Source organism: Passer domesticus, chromosome 26 (assembly GCF_036417665.1).
Source record: "Passer domesticus isolate bPasDom1 chromosome 26, bPasDom1.hap1, whole genome shotgun sequence".
Lineage (NCBI taxonomy): Eukaryota > Metazoa > Chordata > Aves > Passeriformes > Passeridae > Passer > Passer domesticus.
In genome coordinates, this window is record NC_087499.1 from 4367924 (window position 1) to 4391087 (window position 23164).

At 47.6% G+C, this 23164-nt stretch overlaps 1 protein-coding gene across 1 annotated transcript; it reads left to right on the plus strand.

Annotated features, from left to right (window-relative positions):
• The first annotated feature begins 14662 nt into the window (after nucleotides 1-14662).
• LOC135286391 (serine/threonine-protein kinase PAK 3-like) lies at nucleotides 14663-21898 on the plus strand. The gene is made up of 9 exons (XM_064399526.1): nucleotides 14663-15501; nucleotides 15727-15790; nucleotides 16610-16658; nucleotides 17666-17775; nucleotides 18531-18648; nucleotides 19042-19141; nucleotides 19550-19746; nucleotides 20657-20794; nucleotides 21245-21898. Exons 1-9 carry the CDS (start codon nucleotides 15492-15494, stop codon nucleotides 21332-21334), a joined length of 876 nt encoding a protein of 291 aa, XP_064255596.1. The 5' UTR covers nucleotides 14663-15491; the 3' UTR covers nucleotides 21335-21898.
• The last annotated feature ends 1266 nt before the right edge of the window (nucleotides 21899-23164 follow it).

The following is a 23164-nucleotide window of genomic DNA, read 5'->3' on the forward strand; positions in this document are numbered from 1 at the left end:
GACCATGACCATAAGGTGATGGTGATGACCACAACTGTGGGAAATAAGCCTTACAGAACAAGGACCTTTCCCCCCCTTTGTTCAATCCTGTTCACTTCTGTTCACTCTAGGAAGGTTCAGCTGTGTTTGGATGGCCAGAGAGTGGGTTGGTGGTCACCTTGTGTGTGAGACAATGATTGGTTGGGGAGATGCATGGACCACATGATCAGAGAGCTGATTGTGTCAAGGGACGTGTCAACAGCAACACTGCAGTAACAGGCAGCCACTGCGTGCTAATTTTGTTTAAGTTTGGGTTAAACTTGCTTAAGTTTGGGTTAAGTTTTATCATTGTGACCACTAGAAATAAAGGGATGGGACTATTTTCAAGCTAGGAACGATTTATTGCTCAGATAAATATCAGCCTCGGAGGCTGTGACATTTTAGAGGAGCAAGCTTTCAGCCATAGCTCAAGAGTAATCACAAGTTTCTTTGTTACAAGGCAATATATAACTTTTTTAACCAATAGACAGTTGCCACAGGGTTTATTTTACTTTTCTAACCTATCACCTTTACTTACTTCTGCTGCACTGCAGATACTTTTATCCAATGGGCTTCTAACTCACAGGCACACATATGCTTTGTCACAACTTTTTTAAACTCTTGGCTTTTTCCATACAATCACACCCCCACATTATAAACCCTTCACTGTCTTACCCAATACAGTTTCTTACTTACTTAAGGCATATTCTCACCTATAACTATAGAAATACAAGTTTATGATTTTTCTGCTTAATATCTGTGTATTGTATTTTTACATCAATCTAAGCTTCTTCTGAGGCTGCAGATCAAATCTTTCAGTGTCTGTGGAAGTTTCTGTTTTTCCAATTTCCACAAAGTTTCAAGTATAAAAAGGCTCAGTTTGTTACAATAAATGATCTTTGGAGCAAGCAAGGAGGTTCATGTGTCTTCATTGACCATTGGTACACATGACCATGAGATGGCCATGACGATGACTCAGCTATGATCCTGACCTGGCCATGAGATGACCGTGTGATGACCATGACAGTGACCATGCCCATTAGGTGATCATGACCATGAGCATGACACAATGAGCATGAGATGGTGACCATGAGACGACCATGACCATGAGCATGAGATGATTGTGATCAAGGACGACCATGAACATGAGATGATGGTGATCAGGAGATGACCGTGACCATGACATGACTGTGGCCATGAGCTGACCACAAGATGATCATGACCATTTCACGACTGTGAGCATTTCATGACCATGATACAGCTGTGAGGTGATCAAGGTCATGAGGCAACCATGACTTAACCATGGCCATGGGGCCATAAAGACCATGAGATGAGCAAGAGATGACCATGGCCATGATACAGTAATGACCATGAGATGACCATAACAATGAGACAACCATGAGCACGAGATGATTGTGACCAAGAGATGGCCATGAGATGACCACAACACAATCATGGCCACAAGACCATTGTGACCATGACATGATCATGAGATGACCATGACCATGTGTTGACCATGACTGAGATAACCTCAACATGACCATGAGAGGATCAAGACCATGACATGAAAGTGACCATGAGATGGCCACAAGATGATTATGAGATGACCATGACCATGCAATGAGCATAACACAACCATAACCTTGAGATGACCGTGACCGTAATATCAACTTGACAGAACTATGACCATGACCATGACCATGACATGACCATGACACGATCATGACCATGAAATGATGGTGATCAGGAAATGACCATGACCATGAAGTGACCATGAGATGAGTGTGACCAAGAGATGACCATGAGATGACCACAACACACCACAGCCATGTGTGCTCATGCTCATGACATGACTATGAGATGACCATTACAGTGACATGACCAAAACCAGAACCATGGCCACGATATGACCATGACATGACCACAACATGACCATGGCTGTGAGACAATCATGACCATGAGGTGACCATGAGCATCAGATTATGGTGATCAAGAAATGGCTGTGATCATGAGATAACCACAACCATGGCCCAACCACAGCTGAGAGATGACCATGATAAGACTGTGGCAAATGAGTTGAAGATGACATGATCATAAAATGATCATGACCATGGAATGACCATGACCATGACACAACCATGACCATGGGGTGACCATTACAATGAGATAACCATGACTGTGAGATGACCAAGAGCATGTAATAATTGTGACCCAGAGAAAACCATGAGACGATCACAACACACCATGGCCACGTGTGATCATGATCATAACATGACTGTGAGATGACCATTACAGTGAGATATCCATGAGAATAAGATGATGGTCATCAGAAAATGACCATCACCATGAGATGGCCATGAGGTGAACAAAACCATGAGATGGTCATGACCATGACACAACCATGACCATAGGATGACCATTACAGTGAGATGACCATGAATGTGACCATGACAGGACCGTAACCATGAGATGACCATAAGCATGAGATAATTGTGACCAAGACATGACCACAATACAACCATGGCCATGTGATGAGATGATGCCTTAAGTTTTAGCTTTCATATTTTCCAGATTTTGTACTGCATTAGTATATAACTCTGAACTTCATATAAAGTGTTAGCAAGATCTCTTGTGAGTGACAGCGGGACTGGGGGGACACATGCCCCCCCCAAAATCAGCTTGGGGACAGAACGGGGGGTCCCAGCTGGGCCCGAGGCCACAGGGAGAGGCTGCAGCCGGCGGCGGCTCAGGAGCTCTGTGGGCAGAGAAAAGGGGGTGAGCCCGGGCTAGGGGCCCCGGGGGGAGCACACACGCTCCAGGGGAGGGCGAACAGGACACCCAGGACCCCCCCTCACCTTTTTGCACAGGTAGAAGCTGAGCCCCAGTGCCAGGAACATGAAGCCCAACACGGAGCCCCCAATCCCAGTCAGCATCTCGCTGTGGGTGGTGTCCAGCGGCATCTCTTGGCGGTGTGCAGGGGTCAGGACCCTCCAAAACTTCTCACAGACACCCCAAGCACCCTCCAAGCACCCTCCCAGTCACCCCCGGCCCACCCAGCACCCCCTGAAACCTCCCCTCAGTCCCTCCCCAGCCTCCCCAGGACCCACCAAAGCCCATTCTGTCCCTCTCAGGATCCCACAACACCAACACCCTCCCTGTTGCCCTCCACAGCCCCAGATTCCAAAACCCTCTCCCAGTCCCTTCCCAGCCTCACCAGGACTCACCCAGAACCCTCCCAGTCACTTCTCAGCACAACCAACCTCAACCCAACCCCGGCTTTGCCATTCCTGATCTTCTTCCAGCCCCTCCAGGCTCACTCAAACTCCCTCCCAGTTACACCCAGCACCCCCAAACTCTCTCCCAGTGCCCATCAGGACCCCCCCCCAACCCCATCCCACCCTCCCCAGCATCCTTCAAACCTTTTCTCAGCCCTTCCAGACCCACGAGCAACTCTCCCAGTTGAAACCAGGCTCTCTCCAACTCTCTCCCAGTTGCTCCCAGCACATCCCAGTGCCTCTCCCAGCACCCCCAGTGCTTGCCCCGTGCCCCAATGCTGGTTCAGGGGTGCTCCAGGCTGACGTGCTCCACCTGGCAGCTGCAGGTGACCCCACACTGGGGGCAGTTTCCAGCAGCACCAGCAGCTGGTGGCTCCAGTCCCCACTGGGAACCACATCGGTGGCCAGCACAGAGAGCTCCTGCTGGCCCTGGAACCACCTCAGCTGGATGTGGGCAGGGTAAAAATCCATCACGGAGCAGAGCAGGCGGCCGGGGCCGGGCTGGGAGCTCGAGGGCACCAGCGAGATGGACACGGTGGGATGGGCACTGGGAGAGAGCAGGGACACACTGGGATCAGGTGGGGGGAACTGGGAGAGAGAGGGGATATCGCCGGCTGGGAGTCTATGTACAAATCACGAACAGGACGGGACCGCTAGGAACGCGTCTTGAGCTGTTTTATTTTCCAGCATCAGTCTCATTACATGGTTATGACAATGGGAAGATGCCAGCAGCTCATATCCCAGGCAGCAGACCAAGAACTTAATGTTACAACTTACTTTATAAGTTTTTTGACCAATCACACAAAGCAGAAGCATATTGACAGTAGTTCTATCCAACCACTATAAGCACATGTACTTTTGGTTAAAACAATGCTTGCTTATTTCGAATGCAATACCTGTTTGTAAGCCTTAAAACACAATGCACAGAGCTCCATTATTAAGCTTAGAACTTCCTAATATCTTGCTAGATATACTTTTTTGCAGATTAGGGAGTTATTCTAGACAAGTGTTATACACAGACCATTGTTCCTTTGTCCTTACGTTTCTACTTTTTACATAATTTTTCTGCTAACTTATTTTATGGCCACTGCTTAGCTCTAATCACAGTTCTGCTGTCTCTGAGGCCTGCCTTTCACAGCTTTCCCAAAACCCTCTGATTTTATGAATTCTCACAATTCCCCCTCTTGGTTCACCTAAAGAGAAACCTTCATAACCGTGTCATTTATTAACTACTTTGCGTTTCGTAGCTCTACTATAACATATCAGCTTATTACTTACTTAACGCGTCTTTTTGCTTGCACCAAGCATTGCTATCTTACAACACAACAATTTTAATGCTGTGGAAGTCCAGTCAGTTCAAAGGGCATGTGTGATAACAATTATAAGTTATTGTTAGAAAAAAATCTCGTCTTAATTCAAAACCTTCCTTCATGTCTACACCTTCATCCATCATCTCTGTGAGATTTCGAGAACTCTCTGTGAATCCATTTCCTACCTCTGTCTCTTGTATGATAAAAACTTCTTTGGTAGTTTTGTCCATCATTCGTCGCACACACCAGAGTATGCAAGGTATTACTACAGTATCACCAGCAAAACACCCAACACATATAGACCTATTTTACAGAGTTCCCTTAGCCAAGGTGCAAAGCTCCTTGGAACAAATCATCTAACCAGGACCCACCATCTTCTTTAATTTGAGCTGTCAAATCTTTCAGCTTTTGTATACTTTTGTGGATGGATTCAGAATGATCAGACAGGTTCATACAACACAATCCTTCAAATTCCTCACAACCATGTCCATGTGCCAGTAAAAGAAAATCAACTGCTGCTCTATTTTGAAGGGTAGCATGTCTAACACTATGAACATCTGTCATCACATCACTGATTGCAGTGGATGTGGCATTAGTTTGTTTACTCAGCCAACATGCAACACAATCTAATTGTTTCAATGCCATTGCTGAAGCCAGATGGGGTAAAAACAAACCTGCTGAAACCCTTTTGGCAGCATTCCAAGGCATGAAATCACTCTTACAAGTCTTATCATAATGATGAGCAGTTCTCGTTCCCTTATGTTTTTCTTAATGACTGCTTTAGCAGTAGGGGCTATCCCAGTGAGGATCCCAATGCTACATGGGCCACCTTCAAGGCGTGATGGAATGCCTTGCCAAGCCAAATTTCCACAAAGGAACTAATATCCTTTTGGCAATTGTCGTGGATATTGGTCAGCCTCGGAAAGCACATCCCAACTGTTTGAATAATTACACCAAAAACTTAAATTTCTGTATGCAAAATAATGAGGATTAACATTATACTTTGGAGGATCACCTTCTTGCCAATCATTAGCTGTAAATGTAAGGCAAAAATCCATTTTTAAAGAACCAAGGCTTTCTAATTCCTGGGGTTCAGAGACTGCTTTGGAAAGTTCTTTGGCCCAAATGTTCAAATTCAATACATGACTGCTCCCATTGTCAATTTCACCAGGCTTACTATTAGATTGCTTTTTGATCAAAGGAAAATCCTTTACTGGCACACCAACTAGACATGTTGAGAAAGGCTTTTCTGGTTCCGACATATGGTATCTGAGCCTGCAGCCTTGGCTAAGGTCACCCAAACATTTGTTTTTGGTTGTTCCACAGGAAATTTGCATTACAAGAAGCAATCAAAACCAACCAACACCAGCATAGCTTTCAATTTTGCTCCATCCTTCTCATGAGCTAATCTTTGGCAAAAAATGTTCCCATATGTATCAATTTGAAAACCTTGCTTTTGACCTAAAAATAAAATTTCACCTTTGAAAGTCCAATAGAGGGGATCTATGACGTAACAAAGCAAAAACCACGCTTTTGCCAAAAATCAGCTCTATGAAACCAACAACTGACACATTTAAAAATAGCACAAAATCAGAGTTTGCATGTTCCAACGATGAACAAGGCATGTCAGGTGTGACCTGTGATCCCTGTGTTGGGCTCACATCTGCGTACTTGCTTCTGTGGTCTTGGACTCGTCAACACATTCTGGGGTGTGATACGGTTTGACGTTTTTCGCTGGGACCCACTTAATTCCTGCACTTGTAGAGACAGAAGCACACCCTTTGCCCCAAGTGATTAATCAAAAAGGACCTTCAATTTGCCCAGTATCAGGGTTTCTAATTAAAACAGGGGGATTTTCTTTCAGTTTTGCCTGTGTGTTATTTGAAAAATGTCTAAAAATTGGTGGGTTGGGTTCTGCAACAGAACTGTTTAAAAAATTAAAAACATACAAAGCTTTGTTCAACCTCATCTGTGGTGTGACCTCTAGTCCCCACTTCTGTTGATCAAGAATGTGTTTTTATGTTTGATGTACTCTCTCAATAATTGCTTGACTCGTGAGAGAGTGAGGAATACCAAAGATGTGATAAACACCCCATTCTTTTAAAAATGTGGTCAATTTTTGAGATATACATATGGGACCATTGTCAGTTTTTACTTCTTGGGGCACACCCAATGAAGCAAAACTTGCAAGAAATGGTGATAGGCATGACTACCTGTTTCACCTGTGTGAAGAGAAGCAAAAACTGCACCAGAGAAGGTGTCTACTGAGACATGAATATTTTTAAATTTACCAAAGGAAAGGTATTTAGTGACATCTGTTTGCCATAACTGCAGGCTTTGCAAGCCTCATGGGTTGACCGCTCCTGTGGAAACAGGAGGCTGCACAAGCTGGCAGTCAGGGCAAGTATTGATGATGGCTTTAGCTTGACTTTTGGAAATTTGAAACATTCGCACAAGTGCTTGTGCATTTTGGTGAAAAAAGGCATGACTCAGTTTTGCTTGTTCAAAAATGTTTGGCAAAGTGTTTGAGATAACCATTGTCAGTTTGTCTGCTCTCGTGTTTCCTTCCACTAAAAATCCAGGAAGCGAAGAATGAGCCTGATGTGAGAAACAAAATATGGATTAGTTCTGTATTGCAAAGTTGTATAAAGACATGAAAGCCAACGATATAGAGTCTCATTACTAACATCCTTTAAAACTGATCCTTCTATTCTTTTAACTACATTAGCAACATAAGCAGAATCTGTAATTAAATTAAAAGGTTGTGGAAAGAGCTGAAAAGCCCGAACCACAGCTGCAAGTTCAACAATCTGAGGAGATCCTTCTACTGTTTGAATATCTGACTCCCAAGCATTAGTTTTTTGGTTCAACAAAGTTATGACTGATTTGTGACTTTTGCCAGATCCATCAGTGAAGAGTTATTGCATTTAAAGGTTCTTCACTTAACATAGGTTTCTCTCTAAAACTCAATTTTGCTTGCAATAATTTGTGAGCTGGGTAATGAACAGAACAAACACCTGGGAAGTTCAACAATGCATACTGCAAATCATCATAATTTTGCATTGCCCAATCAAGATAATATTTTTTCAATGGAAAATAGATAACTGCAAATTCTTGACCTGCTAAACTTAACAATCTTGTTCTGGCCTTAATTACAATTTGTGCCATCATCTCTAAAACTGTAAAAATAGTCTTTGGAAACCTATAGGGAAGAAAAATCCCTTCCATTATCAACAAAGGATCTCTCTCAGAAGGGTCCCACTGAAAAATGAGAACACAAAGTTGCATTTTTTTCTCCTAAAATTGCAAAAAAGAAAGGATTTTCTGGAACACAGTGATGAGTTTGTCGTCTTTGGAGAGCTTCCATGACCTTGTCAAGGGCTGCACGAGCTTCAGGTGTAAGAGTTGTAGGAGAGTTGATGTCACAGCTTCCTCTCAGTAAATTGAAAAGTGGACCCAGTTCATCGTTGGTAATTCTCAATGTTATGAATAGAAAGTTGTATTTTTTTTTAAGTTTCAGAGTTAAAAAACCACGTCAGACCGGGTCAGACTCCTTTGGTTTCGTTGCCAAAGAAAAAGTTTCTAATTACCCGTTAATGGCTGATGATTAACTATTGTTCCTCTGATGCTGGCCATTTGCCAAAAAGATACCAAGGGAAGCCCTCCAGGGTAAAGAGAATGGGCAGTGACACCAGAGACAACATGCAAATGAGAAATGCATTGCACCCTGGGTTTTTACAGTTTTGCAGTTTTTACAAGAAAAAACCCTAAAATCACGAGCCAACAAGTGACTTAAGTGACATCTAAGGATGGGAGCATAGTCCCGTACCTGCTTGGACCTTTTTGTTTCTCACCCTAACCTGAAAAGAAACTGATTAAAGAAACCCCCCGGGTTTTTAAACAAACAAGCTGTCCTGGCTTGTAAAATAAGCATGTATTCTATTTTTGCCATCTGTTGGGGGTTAGGCAGTTTTTCTTATCTCTTTCAAGCACAATGACACTGCCAGGAAGATAATCTCCTGCTAATGGGCTATTGAATTACTCACTGTGGCTGGTAAGATTAGTTACATCATCCCATTGGGAGATGCTCCACCCAGAGGGAGGAGCCAAGCATCCCTGCCACCATAAAACAAGCATTTCTGAGACCACAGACAGCCTTCTTCGCTGGATTTCCCAGAGGAATCAGGAACCAAGGCCCAGCTGCTCCTTCGCCGCATTTTCAGAAAGGAACTACACCCTTCTGCAGATCGCCGCTCCAGGAGGAGCAGCCACTATCTGGCTGGACTACTATCAACACCCAGACTTCTCAGGATGTCAGGTTTTTCTCACTCTGCCAGTGGTTTTTTGCTTGTGCTAAATTACATTGTTATTTAGTTTTTTTTCCTTCCTAGTAAAAAACTGTTATTCCCATATCTTTGCCTGAGAGCCCTTTTAATTCTGAAATTGTGATAATTCGGAAGGAGGGGGTTTACCTTTTCCATTTCACAGAAGGTTTTTTGCCTTCCTTCACAGACTTCTGTCTTTTCAAACCAAGACACAAGCCAAGGACTCCACGACTCTCCCGTGAGGACAGAGTCCCCAGCTCTGCCTACAGACCAGCGGACAAAGCTGCATCATCCTCCTTCTTCGTGCCATGCCTGGGAGCAACGGCGGTGTGGGCGCAACCCATCGATTTCTCCCCACCTGAGCTGATTCTTCTTAATAAAGGCATTAAAAAAGGAGAAAGGGCTCCTGCCCATTTATTTCACTCAAAACAGGTCTGACCAAATTGATTTCTCCTAGAAGCTGTTGTAAATCTTGTAGATTGTTGACATTGGTCCAGAGCTGTTGTATCTTCCGTGGTATAATTTGTTTTTTCAGTCATCTTCCATCCTAGATACTTCCAGGGTGGAACTTCTTGGATTTTTGTTGTAGAAATTTCAAGTCCAGCATTTCGGATTTCAGTAACAACACTGGCATGGGTTTGCTCCATCTCTGTCTGCATTGGAGCTGCGATGAGCAAATCATCCATGTAGTGTAGAATCATTGCACCCAAAAGACCTCAGGACCTGAGGTACCAAATGGCACAGACATAAATGAATTGTTTGGAAAGTTGTTTTGCTTGGGTGTATTCATGGATAGAAGAAATGCAATAGCTATAGGTGTTTTTAGTGGAATTACCACAGGAACACTAAATGCAAGAGCTAAAATTACTAGCTCTTCATTACAATTTACTGAAACAATGGCAGGAAGGATTGAAAGGCCAAGAATTTTGTTGCTAGCTTTGCCTAGAATCAAAAAATCTTGTCTTTGTTGAAAAAGATTGACAATTCCAGTAGGAATGCTTTCATAACAAAAATTATTTAAAAGGTGTATCAATTTTGAGGAGGCCAATTCAAACCTTGTATTTGAGGGTATTGAGCTGGAACCATTTGCGGAATGGTTGACTGTGGGATAAATGATTGAGGTACCAATGCCACTTGGCTGGGTAATTGCTGTAAGGAGGTACCACTGCTTGTGTCGAGGCACGGTGCTAATCCACGCTCTTTTTTGAGTTTAACGACAAAGGTTTGCCATTGATGTTGAATTGAGAGTGACAGTGCTTAGCAAGATGCTTCCCTTTCCGACATCGAGGGCAAATAGAAAGTTGTTTAGGTTGAATTGTTTTTGTAGGGCAATCCTTTTTGATGTGTGCTGGCTTACCACAAGCAAAGCAACAAGCCTTTTTACCAGAGTCCAACGGTACAGTACCAACAGATTTTTCCAAAGTTTTTGTTTGTGCTTCTAGGGCCTTTTCAAATTTTTCCATTTGTTGTGCTAAATTATTTCCCAATGTTTTTCCTAACTTTTCCTGACATTCTGCAATCTGCTTTCCAAAAGCATTGACTTGCACGTTAGCAAGATGTTGTGAAGAGGCAAGCTTACTGCAAGCTGTTAGCATCTGTGTTACAGTTGGAAGCTGATCAGGTAAAGTTAAAATAATTTTTCTACATTCTTCATTAGCATTTACAAAAGGAAGGTTTTGAATAATATAGGAATGAGCTTGTTCATCTGGACATTGATTTTCGACTGCTTGGGTTAATCTATCTAGGAAAGAACCAAAGGACTCGGTTTCACCTTGTCTGATAGTAGTATAAGTATTTACATGGGTACCAGCTGGCTCAACTGAAAATAAAGCTTTTCTAGCAGCATCTTTAATATTTGTTAGTACATCCCAAGGCAATTCCACTGCTTGATTTTCTGGTTTATGGAAAGGTGGATCACCTGCTAGTTGGGTAATATCTATATTCTCATAGCGAGTATTTTCATAGCTTTCAACCAATTTATTAAGAAGTTTTTCCACTGTAATTCCCATAAAAGATATTGTGAATTGGTTAAAATCACGGAAGCCACATTTCAACAATCAGCAGGGACTAAGTCATAAGAATTAAATACACTTTTCAACACATTATTAAAATAAGGAGAAGAGAACCCACTTTCTTTCAAAGCTTGATGGAGCTCTTTTGTATCATGGTGAGACAGAGTTGCATATCATGGATTTACATCATTACAACCATATCTTACAGATAAGGCAAGGAATTGTTTCTTTGAATCCAAATATTTTTCTAAATTTGATTAATATTAGACCAATTAGGTAGTTGCAATGGAAGGTTTACCTCTGATTTAGATTGTGTTTTGTTTTTCCCTCTCATCACTCCTGTTTCTGTTACAGAAGAACAGGTAGTGTTGTCACAGTCATCAGCTGTCCCAGGAACTCTGCCAAGAAGCTCCAAGTTCTTTTTGGCAGAGGTGTGGCTGCAGCAACAAACTTTTCTGGGAGCCCTGCCAGGAAGGGCCGGGGAGCAAAGTTCCAAGGTCTTGGCAGCAGCGCTGCCTGAGCAACATGCCTCCCCGGGAGCCCTGCCAGGAAGGGCAGAGCAGAGCTCCACAATCCCAGCAATGCCCCCCCTATGGAGGTAGCGGCCAAGGAATGTGTTTTATTGGTTAAAGAAAGAGAACCAGAGTCTGATATATCAGGCCCCAATTCAGTAAATTGCATTTCATTAGAATCATACGAATCGGGCTGCTCTCAAACTGCAGGTCCCGAATTTGTATTTGTAACACTTACCAGTGGGCTGTTACAGGTTCCACACCCTATCCCCACACGTGGGGATACAGCTGGAAAACTCTCAGCTCCAAGCTGCAGTCTCAATATGCTGTTTTCCCCCCCTCGCTCTTCCTCCTCCGGGCAGAGTCATCCTGGCCCTGCTCGGCCCTTGGCTGCCGCCCGCCGCCTCTGTTCTCCCCATTGCCCCTCCTCTGTAGGCAAAGACAAATCCAAAGCCTCCCCACCACCTGTAACTGGAGGCTGGGGAACCAAAAGCAATGAAAACCCTGGAAGAGGCTTGGGGGAGGAAGCTATACAAAAAGAATTCTCAGAACTACAAAGCAATCTGCCTGCCTGAGCCTGATCTGAGGGGATGGCTTCCCGGGAAGGGGAAACAGTGGCAGGAGTGACCCCCACAGCCCCTCGGCCAGGCAGAGCAGATTTGGAATCCCCCACGGCAGACTCCCCCTGCACAACTTCAGAACACGATCCGGCCGCAACTTGTTTGGAAGAGGAACAGGGCACAGAAACAGCAGCCCCTGTTTTGCAAAGCCTCCCCAAACTTTCATCTCCTGGACCCGCTCGACTCCCAACCTCCCCAGAACACGACCCCTGATCCCCAGAATTCTTGGAACATAATGAAAATCCTGAACGCTTTCCCGGGAAATCTGGGGATGGACTACTCCATGGAGGAATGGAGGACGCCTGGTTGCAGCATCTGTGACACAGGGAATAATGGAAGAAACAGAGAACACGACAGAAGCTAGAAGCTGATCTGATTCCCCCTTCCCGGGGATTGGGGTGCTGTCCACATTGCCTGGAGAAACCCTGGACACACCCGAAAGGAAGGAACCCCGAACAAAACCCGAAATCCCCCCAGAGGAGGACAAAGACCCAGCACAACTTGGAATTAAAGTCTCAGAACCAGATGTTCTGTTTTGGTGGTCGAGAAAGTCTCTATTACGATCATACTGTTTAAAACTCTCCATTAAAGTTCTGGAGACAGGCATTAGTTTGACCAAAGTCTCTTCCTTTTTGAGAGAGACTAGATTATAAATTTTCCAGTTTATCTGATCCCAAAAATCAAAGGCAAAAGCAGACTTCAAGTCTATATTTTCAGTATTCGCTTTTACCCAGATTAATGTCTTTCAGTTCATGTTTTGAGATGTCTGAACGTCCTTCATCCTGTAAAATTGTCTCAAGCCGGTAAAAAACATTCCATTCTGTTTTAGATAAATAATTTCCCATCTCGTTGCCCAAAGATCCCCCCATGAAGCTCAGCTCTGCGATCCTGCAAGATCCAAACCTACACACACAGAGAATAAAACCTCCCAGGGACACCAGACGATATTTGGGGCTCAATTCCACAATCTGCAAGCTCCAAACACACCCCAGTATAAAACCCTCTCAGGGACTCCCTGATAGATTTGGGACGAGCTCCCCCTCCCTGCTCACCTCCAGCATGAGGTGGGGGCGATGGTCCCGTGGCTGCGGCCACAGGGGGTACTGGAACCTCCTGCTTCTCCTTCGTTTTCTGCTCCTGATCCTCCCCTTTCTGCTCCTCCTTTTCCTCTCTCCCTCCTCCTCCTCTCTCCCAATCCCACCTCCTCCCCAGTTCCTGCCTTCTGTGTATTTAGAGTGGAGAACCTTGCTTGTTTTTAGAACTAGAACAAAGATCCCAGGTGGAACAAGGCTTGCTGCTTTTAGTCAGAAGTATCAGTGACTAAAGGTCACGATTCCTTTGCTTTGGTGCTGTCCTTGTTCCTCCTCAGTGTTCAGGCTGGGCTATGGGGTGTCCTTGTTTGCTGCATTTCCCGAGTTCCTCTTGGATCCTTTGGGCAAGAGGATGTGCCCTGGGAGGGTTCTTTGTGCTCCTTTGTGACAGGAGCACAGGAGAAGCTTCCAGGCGGTTTCCGCGTCAGCTGCTGCTGTGCTGTCACAGGAACACTGCTACGTCCCCGTGGTGTTCCCGTTGCTGTGGGACACGGAGGCCTCAGTGTCCAGAGTGGCTCTGGGCTCCTTGCCGGAGGATCCTCCTGCCCGAGGCATTCTCAGCAGCCAGCCCAGCCTGACGGGTGTCCTTCTGTGCTTGCAGGGCTACAGGCTGCAGACGTGTGCAGCGCAGCCAAAATGATCCAGCACGTGCTTGCTGCAGTTGGCACCCTGTACACTGTGGCTTATTCGGGGTATTTTTTAACCCACTTGGCACGTAAGTCCAGGTTTTGCCTCGGTGCAGCATCTGTGCCTTTGGCCTTGCTGTGTGCTTTCTGTTCCCCCTCTGGAGCTGAGCAGACTTGGGAACCAAATTGCCATGAAGACACCATTGCTTTGGGAGAGCTCCTGCCAGCAGCTGTAGCTGAAAAAGGGGGTGTCTGCAGCCAGCAGGGCGTGCACAGCATTTGCAAGGAGCCCTGGGGGGTTCTGTTCCCTCAAGTGGGGACTCTGTGCCAGCAGAACCTGGAACTCCCTCCCTTTGCTGCTCCAGCCAAGAACTGACCCAGCCCAGTATTTTGTGCTGTTCTCTTGCTTGCTGTGGGAAGGGACTGTGGCTCCTGCAGGGATGCTGTGAAAGCAAAATGCTCTCTCGGGGTTGCCTTGCTCCGTGGCATTTCCCACCACAGGCAGTTTATCTCCTAACAGCTTCTGGTTCATGTTCCCTCTCCCGTTGCAGGGCACCTCATGTCTGGATCCCAAGCAGCTCCTCCTCCTTCGGTGAGTGGGAAAGGAACCTCTGGTGTTTGGAATTGTGCAGCAAGTTGTGAGCTCGGCATGTGGCACCTGGGCGCCAGCCTGGGAGGCTGAAGGAAAGTTCCTGTCAGGTCTTTGCAGCAGCAGCAGCAGCAGCAAAGGGATGCCCAGCAGTTTTCTCCTTTTCTGCTGAAGAGCTTTTGAAGAGCTGCAGGTCTGCTTTTGCAGGCAGAGGATTGCTTGCTGGCTTTAGCCATGCTGGAATATCAAATTCCCAACAATAAGTGGCAATGTTTACTTTAGCCCAGTGTTACTTTGAACAGCTCCAAACCCAATTTCTGCTTAGTGCAGCTGGACGTGCAGCTGAGGATAAATAAGGTGATAACTGAGATAGAACTTCCCGTCCCTCACGCTGCCCTCTGTCCACAGGGCACAAAAGCAGCACCAGCACCTCCTGTGGCTCCCTCTGCTTCCAAAGAGGAGGCCAAAGAGGAGGGAGACAGCAGTGAGCTTGCTGCTGCTCTGGGGGACGATGGTGACCTTCCCTCAGTGCCGGGAGATGACAGTGAACTTCCCACTGCTCTGGGAGACGAGGGCGAACATCCCGCGGTGTGGGAATACAACGGCGAGGCTCCCGCGGTGTGGGACAAGGACAGTGGACATCTCCCGGCGTGGGACGAGGACGGTGGATGTCCCCTGGTGTGGGACCAGAATGGCCCAGCTCCCACGCTGGGGGATGAGGACGGGGGACATCTCCCAGTGTGGGATGAGGATGGAGGACATCTCCCAGTGTGGGATGAGGATGGGGGACATCTCCCAGTGTGGGATGAGGACGGAGGACATCCTGTGCCTTGGGAAGAGGAGCATGAACCTCTCCCAGAATGGGAAGTGGACAGTGAACGTCCCCTGGCTTGGAAAGAAGATGGCAAACCTGCAGCGTTTTGGGAAGAGGATGGAGAAGCTGCAGAATTTTGGGAAGAAGATGGAGAAGCTGCAGCCTTTTGGGAAGAGGATGGAGAACCTCCCTCTGCTTGGGAAGAGGACACTGAACCTCCCTCTGCTGTGGGATCCTGGGCTGAACATTCTGACAGCAGCGCAGCCCTGCAGGCAGAGGGGAGAGGGGAGTGGTGCCTGATGCAGCTGAGTACGTCTGCTCTGTTCCTGGGTGCCCGAGCAGGGTGCTGTGTGTGTGTCTCGGCATCAGCTGCACCCAGTGCTGCCCTGCAGCTGAATGTCCCCGAGTCATTTATTGTCCTTCCCCAGCTGAGACCAAGGGGCTCACGGCCCCAGGGAGTGGGGCTGCCTTCTGGCTCTGCTGCAGGGCAGCTCTCACTCTGGGAGGGAGCGTCTTCCATGTGGTTTCTTTCAGGGAACATCGTGAGCGAGGCGCAGCCTGCCCAGAAATACCTGGAAGTGGAGCAGATTGGCCAAGGGTAAGTGCACGGCAGCTACTTCTGCACAAGCAGGGCCAGGTGTTGTGCTGGTGCAGGATCAAGTGACAAGTCAGGAGAGTTCCAAACACCTGCAGACACTGGGCTGCCATCCTGCTGTCTCTCAGTCCTGATCAGAATTGATAGCTGTGGGCAGAAGGCCCCTGAGGCTGGCAGTGTCCTGCCTGCAGCACGGAGCAGGACCTGGAAGATCTTCTGTCCTTGGAACTGGACTGCCTAAAAGAGCAACTCACCATCTGGTGACTGTCAGAACACAGTTCTCAAGAAGATTTCTTTCAAATATTTTGCTTCAAAAAGTATCCACCAGTCAGGATTATTTACCTAATGGTTTAGAAACAGAAACCAGAGATGAACTAATAAGTGCTCTATTCTAGCACATGTAGTAGAACCCAGACATTCAGTAACAGACACAGAGCTGATGCACTCGGGGGGAAAATGCATCACCTGCCTGATGGCAGGGCCCTTGTGGAACCTGCAGGTCTTAGGCAGAAAATGGAAAAGGATGAAATGCATTCTTTTCCAGCTCTTTAGACACTCATTTCTCACCTCAGGTTTTGAACTAAAGCAATTCAGGGTGGACATTTGGGATTTGCTGCAGCCCAATTCCTTCATGTTGGGTCTCAGTTTTCCCTTGCACACCTTGCCTGGCACAGGGCTGGTGGCTGCTGCGCTGTTGTTGGAAGGGTCGATGCCCCCAGGTGTTTGTGAACGCTGCAGGCGGCAGAGATCTCCTGTCTGGGCTGGCTTTCCCTGCCAGGGCCTAAAGCGCTGCTTCTTTCTTCTCTGCTGTTTTGTCTCCAGGGCTTTTGGAGCCGTTTCTAAAGGACTCGACAGGGCCACTGGAGGAGAGGTCAGTGCCAACACGCCCAGCACGTCTGGCCGCTCTCCAGGGCTTTCCTCTCTGCTGGCAGCTGTGGCTGGAGCTTGGGGGCCAGCAGAGCTCTCCTGCACAGGCTGCTCCTCTGAAGGCAGAGCAGTGTCAGCCTGCAGAGCACAGCTGGGACACACTTGGTCCTTCTGAAGTGCCCAAAGGAATGCAAGGAGGGCAGCGGTGTCTGGCAGAGCAGGACACGCTGGCTTGGTCTTGATATCTAAAAGTGGGATTGCGTCAGCTGCTGGAGACTGAGGCCAAATTTATCTTCACCCCTACCTCAGAGGGGAACAATATTTAGCAATTTTTCCATCCTGCCTTTCAGCTTCAAAGGGTACCTCATGGCCTAATTAGGGAGAGATCCTGCTCGGGCCCAGATTGGAGTTTTAGTCCTACTTCAGCTGTTCGCAGAAGGAGAGGGAGAGAAATGAGAAGATGGATGTCCAGAGCCAAGCTCTCTCCTAAAGCCTGCAGTTGTGTTTGGCTCTGGTGTCAGTGACAGCCTGTGACAGGGATCACCTGAGCAATGGATGTGCCTGTTTGCTTTGTTGTGCAATCCCAAACAGAGCAGCTGCATCTGGAATCATGACCAAATCCCATAGAATTGCTAAAGGGTTCCCAGCTGTTTTATTCTGCTCTCACAGAACCAGAATTACCTCCTGGCTGCAAAATGAGTTTGAATAATAGTAGGAGTGTTGCAGCCGTTTGAGAAGACTGTAGGTGCAGAGAATGTTGTTAGAGGCTGACAGCTGGGGGACCATTTCTGCAGAGCTTGCAAGGCCCAATGTCTCTGGCCATGTGTCCTGTAAGCAGCCCCCAGTCAGCAGAGCAATGGGCTGTGGGAATGGCACTTGCTGAGCTCTGGTGTCCCATCCCAAGGCAGTTTGGCCCAGCCAGGCTCCATCGCTCCAAAAAGACTCGCTCCGTGTTTGCTGTGGCCTCCTGCCACAGACTCCTCCAGTTCCAGGTCTGCCATGTCCCTTCAGGTGGCCATCAAGAAAATGAGTCTCACAGGGCAGAACAGGCAACGAGCTGTGAATGAGATCGTGCTCCTGAAGGACAAGAAACACCCCAACATTGTCAACTTTTTGGACAGGTGAGTGCTTCAGGTCTTATCCCATGCACAGGCCCTGCGTTACCCTTTCCTGGCATCTGTAGTCTGTAGCCTGTTTTGAAAATGCCTGACCCAGCCATATCTCCCCAAAACAACAGCCTGGCAGTTCACACCCTCCTTGTGCTTTTGTTGCTTTGGTTTGGTTTTTCCTTCATGTTGACCCCATTTGCTGTGTCTCACAAAAATTGCTGATAAACCACAACAGAAATTATTTTCCTTGGCTTCTTCTTCCCAGCCCTTTCCCATTGCTACAGATGCCAGGAAGACCAGGTTCTTCTTTCCAGAAATGCCTCATTTGCCCATTTTTCCTGGCCTTGCCTGTTTCTGAAGGGACTTTCTGAAAGGTTTTCTGACTGCTTTTGTCCCAAGTGCTGCATGGCCTCCTCCCCTGGATAACCCTGGCAGTTCTGTTGCCTTGCTCTGGAGGGAATGGTGGAACTGATGAGTTCAGAAGCTGAACCAGCTGGGACCAAGTGTTGTGGTTCCACATTGATCTGGGCAGTTGCTAAACTGCATTTTCCCCTGCTTGCCATCTAAGGCCTCTCCTTTCTCACAGGTGTCTCCTTCTCCTTCAGACTGTGCAGATTCCAAGGGCTGGGCAGCCTGGCAGGAATGTCTCTCCATCTGATTCTGTCCTCACTGACAAGTGACCTGGAAACAAAACTGCACTCCAGGCTTTTCCACGGGGGAATTGAGCACTGCACATTCATCTCCATGCCATTGTTTTCCTCTCCCAGCTTCCTTGTTGATGGAGATCTCTGGCTGGTCATGGAATACATGGATGGAGGAACTTTGCAGGACGTTGTCAGACAGACACGCATGGCTGAAGGAGAGATGGCAGCTGTCAGTCGGGAGGTGAGGGATCCTGCTTGTCACTCCCATGCCTTGGACACGATGGTCCTTCCAAACAGGGCGTGAGAACAGGAGTGGCTCCGTGCTCAGGGCTTTGTTTCTCTGTTGTTTTGATGAGCTGGAGAAGAAAGAGCCTCGGCAGTGAACAGCCTGCCAGCATCACTGCACTTCTACTCTGTTCTTGCTCTCTCTCCAGCTCTTGTGGTACTGTCTGTCTTTTTTGGATTTGATTTGCTGTTCTCAGCTTTGCCTTGAACCGTTTGCCTGGAGCTTGTGTGCACTGCACTCCTGGCCTGTCACAGCAAAGCTGCTGCTGGCAGAATTCTAAACTGTCCTTTCTTGTGTGATTTATTCCGGCCACTGGTTTTTGCCCTCATGTTTCTTGCTCTCTCTCAGTGTCTGCAGGGCCTGGATTTCCTCCATTCCAAGCAGGTGATCCACAGGGATGTGAAGAGCTCCAACATCCTTCTGGGAATGGACGGCTCTGTCAGGCTGGGTGGGTGTTCCTGGCCAGGCACGGCGCTCCCAGGCTGCGGCTGTGGGGCTGCTTCCCAGTGACGGCCAGAGCCCCACAAGGGCTGCTGGGGGCACTGCCCGGCCCCTGCTGCCAGCTGAGAGCGGCTGCCCGAGCACAGAGCTCAGCAGAGGAGCAGGGCGTCAGCAGTGCCTTTGCTCTGGCTGTGGCCCTTCCAGAGGGGCAGCAGTGGGAATCTAAAGCTTCAAGGGAATCAGTAACAGCCACTGCATGAAAGCTGAGGCTTTCTTGAAGGGTCCAGTTCTATCTTTCCTTTGTTGGACTTGTCCAGCTGACTTCACTACTGCATTCTCAGGTTGAAGGTGGGGAATCTTTGTGCTTGGTTTCCTCATTCCAGCTGCCTTTGACAGTGTTTGTTTCTGTCCTCAGCTGATTTTGGCCTCTGTGCTCAGCTCAGCCCTGAGCAGGACCAGCGCAGCTCCATGGTGGGCACTGCTCACTGGATGGCCCCAGAGGTTGTGACCAGATCTCCTTATGGCCCCAAGGTGGACATCTGGTCCTTCGGTATCGTGACCATCGAGATGGTGGAAGGAGAACCTCCTTACTTCAGGGAAACTGCGGCCATGGTAAGAGGCAAATTCTTCAGGGGTTGCAGGGGCCTGTGAGCACAGGGTGACCCTGCACTGGGAGCAGCAGCTGGAGGTTCCTGCACATGGGGAAGGGAATTCCCACAGGACTCCAGCCTCAACACAGAGGAATATTCTGCAGTCTCCAGCACCAATTTGCTTTGGGATTTATGTTGTTGGAGCTCTTCTGGCTGTGAGGGTGACCTGAAAATGTGAAGCAAGCGCATCAGCTGTAATGTTATCTTGCAAGAAAACCCCAAACTAACCCCAAATCCCACCCCCAAACCCAACAAATTTTCTGCAGGAGTTTCTAAAAGAGGTTTGGCGTGATGATCTCCACCTGATTCTTTTCACTGGGAAACTTGTTGAAAACATTAAGATGATGGTTTAACATCCCCCAAGTCTAACATATTTCTTTCCTAATCCAAGCTACTTTGTCCATGTCACCAAGCCTAAGCTTTCTTCATCACAAACCTCCTGTTTCTTGACTGGCTGCTTCTGGGGTGGGGCATCAGGAATGCATTTACTTGGGTGTCAGTGGCACTGCAGAGATGCACTTGATCTAAGAATCCTCTGAAATAACACAGGCAGACCACACTGACTCTTGAAAATGACATATAAAGCTGGTGTGCACATTTGGAGAAGCAAAATGTGCTATTTCTGATGGAGGTTCCTACTAAAAAAAAGCCAGCCAATGAAACTGGCTCTCAAGGCGAGATCATTTGGATGTTGCGATGGCTGTGGCAGCACCAGGGTTTGGTTTTGGGTTGGCATGGAGAAATGAGCTCTGAGCAGCATCTCTGCCAGGGAGGCAAGTGCCCCTGGAGCTGGGGCTGAGGGCCCAGGGTCGATGTGAGCACGTGTGGCTGTGAAGGAAGCTGGCAGAGCGCTGAGTTTGCTTTCCCTGCAGGCTCGCGCTCTGATCCGGCAGAACGGGACCCCGCAGCTGCAGGAGCCCCGGCGCCTGTCGGCTCTGCTGCGGGACTTCCTCGAGTGCAGCCTGGAGCCGGACGAGGAGCGGCGCTGGGCTGCCCAGGAGCTGCTGCAGGTGGATGCCAAGGGCTGCAGGGGAAGCAGCAGCGCCAGGGAGGGCTTTTCTTGGGGGGCCCCCTCCCATCCTCTCCAGTCTCGCTGCTTTCCACACGCAAAGCAAGCAGAATCCTCGCCTGCTCTGCCTTGGCAGGCTCCTTTCCAGCTCACCTGGACCTGCTGCCCCACAACGAGCAGGGACATCTTCCAGCAGCTCAGGGGGCTCAGAGCCCTGCCTGACCTGAGCTGGGATGTTCCCAGGGAGGAGGCACCTCCCACATCTCTGGGCACCTTCTGTCACTGTTTCCTCACTCTCCTGGTTAAAAAATTGTTCCTCAGATCTACTCTGAGCCTGCTTCCCTCTCCTGAGTTTCAAACCAGTTCCCTTTGTCCTGTGGCAACAGAGCCTGTGAGGAACTTGACTCTGGAAAGTAACAGTTCATTTCCTTTTTTTAAATTCTTTTGGCAGCACCCATTTTTAGCATCAGCCAAGCCTCTCTCCAGCCTGACCCCTCTGATCACTGCAGCAAAGCAACTGAGGGAGCAGCGGAGGAGATGAAGCACTTGAGGACAGCTTCTTGTTACAGCAGTTAGGACAACTAGTTAGTTTGGTAGTTAGCACTGCTAGTTGGTTATGGTAGTTAGGAGAGTGTGTTTGTTATGGTTCTTATGTTAGCCTGTTTGGTATGGCAGTTGTTTGAATAAAAACTCTCTTAAACCTCAAGTCCCTTGACGTGTCCCTTCCTTCTCCCCCTGTGGCTCAGCTGCCCGCAGCAATGTGAGGGGAGAGTGGGCCCAGCCTGGCCCAGAGCTGAGCCCAGCAGAGCCCTGGCAGAGCCCAGAGCAGCCTCGGCATCTGCAGAGTCAGCCTGGAAGGAGGCGCTTGGAGCCTCCTGGGCTGCACCCGACTCTTGGTTACAAACTGTGTCTGCTGGAAAATGCCACCGGCTCTGCAGGAGGGCACAAGGGGCCCGGGGAAGGCCCAAGTGCTCCATGCAAGGCAAAAACCTGCCCTGGGCTTGTTATAAATACCTATGTAGTGTTGGCTTTGCTATTATGTATTGACTTCTGCAAATTATTCTCAATCACAACGATTTTGATATAGTACAATTTGTAATCCCTTTTAACTTTTAACTGCTTTTGCTACAGTATAATTTGTTCAGCTTTTTTGTGGCCAGTGCTCTGGCCCCTGTGTAGCTTGTATCCTCAGGACATCATTTATGGATGATATTTTAGTTTGTGGACAGTGTGATAAACATACATTATAGTTTTGGATTTTGCAAAACATTAAAATGGATGCTCTATGTTGTGCATTATAATGTTAACTTTTGCAGAAGTAGCTGTAGTTGTGAAATGATAACCAATGCTTTTATTTTTGTAACTAACTGACAATAATAACTCAGAAATATTTGTGAAATAGGTGATGTTGATTTGAAGTACTTGTGGAAATAGCTAAAACCATCTGCGTGGTCAGATAACATTTAAGGAAGGGATGTGATGAGGACCCCTGCCACTGAGCCTTCCACTGTCAATAACTGTCACCTGCTGAAACCACAGAACAGGGGCCCTTGTGAGGAAGTGACACACAACCCTCACAACAACAATCCACGATTCCTGCACGTTCTCTAAAAAGGCAGGACAGGGGTCAAACCAACTTAAAGAATTTCTGGAACATGTAAATGAGTTCAAGCAAATCTTTGAACATGTATAATCATGATGGATGTGTATTTGACCAATGCAGTGGAAAAAGTAGTTAAGAAGAGTTGCTGTGGTTAACCAGTGTGCCTCTGGCCATTGCCAAGCACCCAGCGCTCTTGATGATTTAGTCTCTTACTACACCTTATTGACCTTATAAACATTCTAAAGAGTGAGGCTCATTTCTCACAAAACCTAAGGTGCTCACCCCTTGTTTTCTCCCAAGCAGGACTTGTCAATCTTAAACTTTGTGTGGATGGAGGAAAATGAGACTGCAAAGAAAAGCGTAATGCACTGATGTGGAGGCCCAGAGGCTTAACATCAGAGTCTGAATTCTGCAGCTGTGAAGGACTGGTCCCAAATAAGAATAATAGATTTCAAGGTTACGGTGAGAAGCTTGCTTCTCCCACAGATCTTTGCAGGCATATGCTGACTCATGTAAAGTTATGTTACCCTATTGGCCTGTTGGCCTAATTACCCCAGTTGAACCCCTGTTACCCATCTCTGGTTAGTCCCTGGAATGTTCTCCTCTCTCTGTCCCTCCATTGGCCCTCGTTTACTGCATTCCTCCACCCCCACGTCTCTATTAGCTGACCTGACCCTTAACCCCTCCTTTGCACCATTTTCCCCCATATCCATTGGACCCTGACCCTCAGCTCCACCCTCACTACCCCATATAAAAATCCCCTGTGCC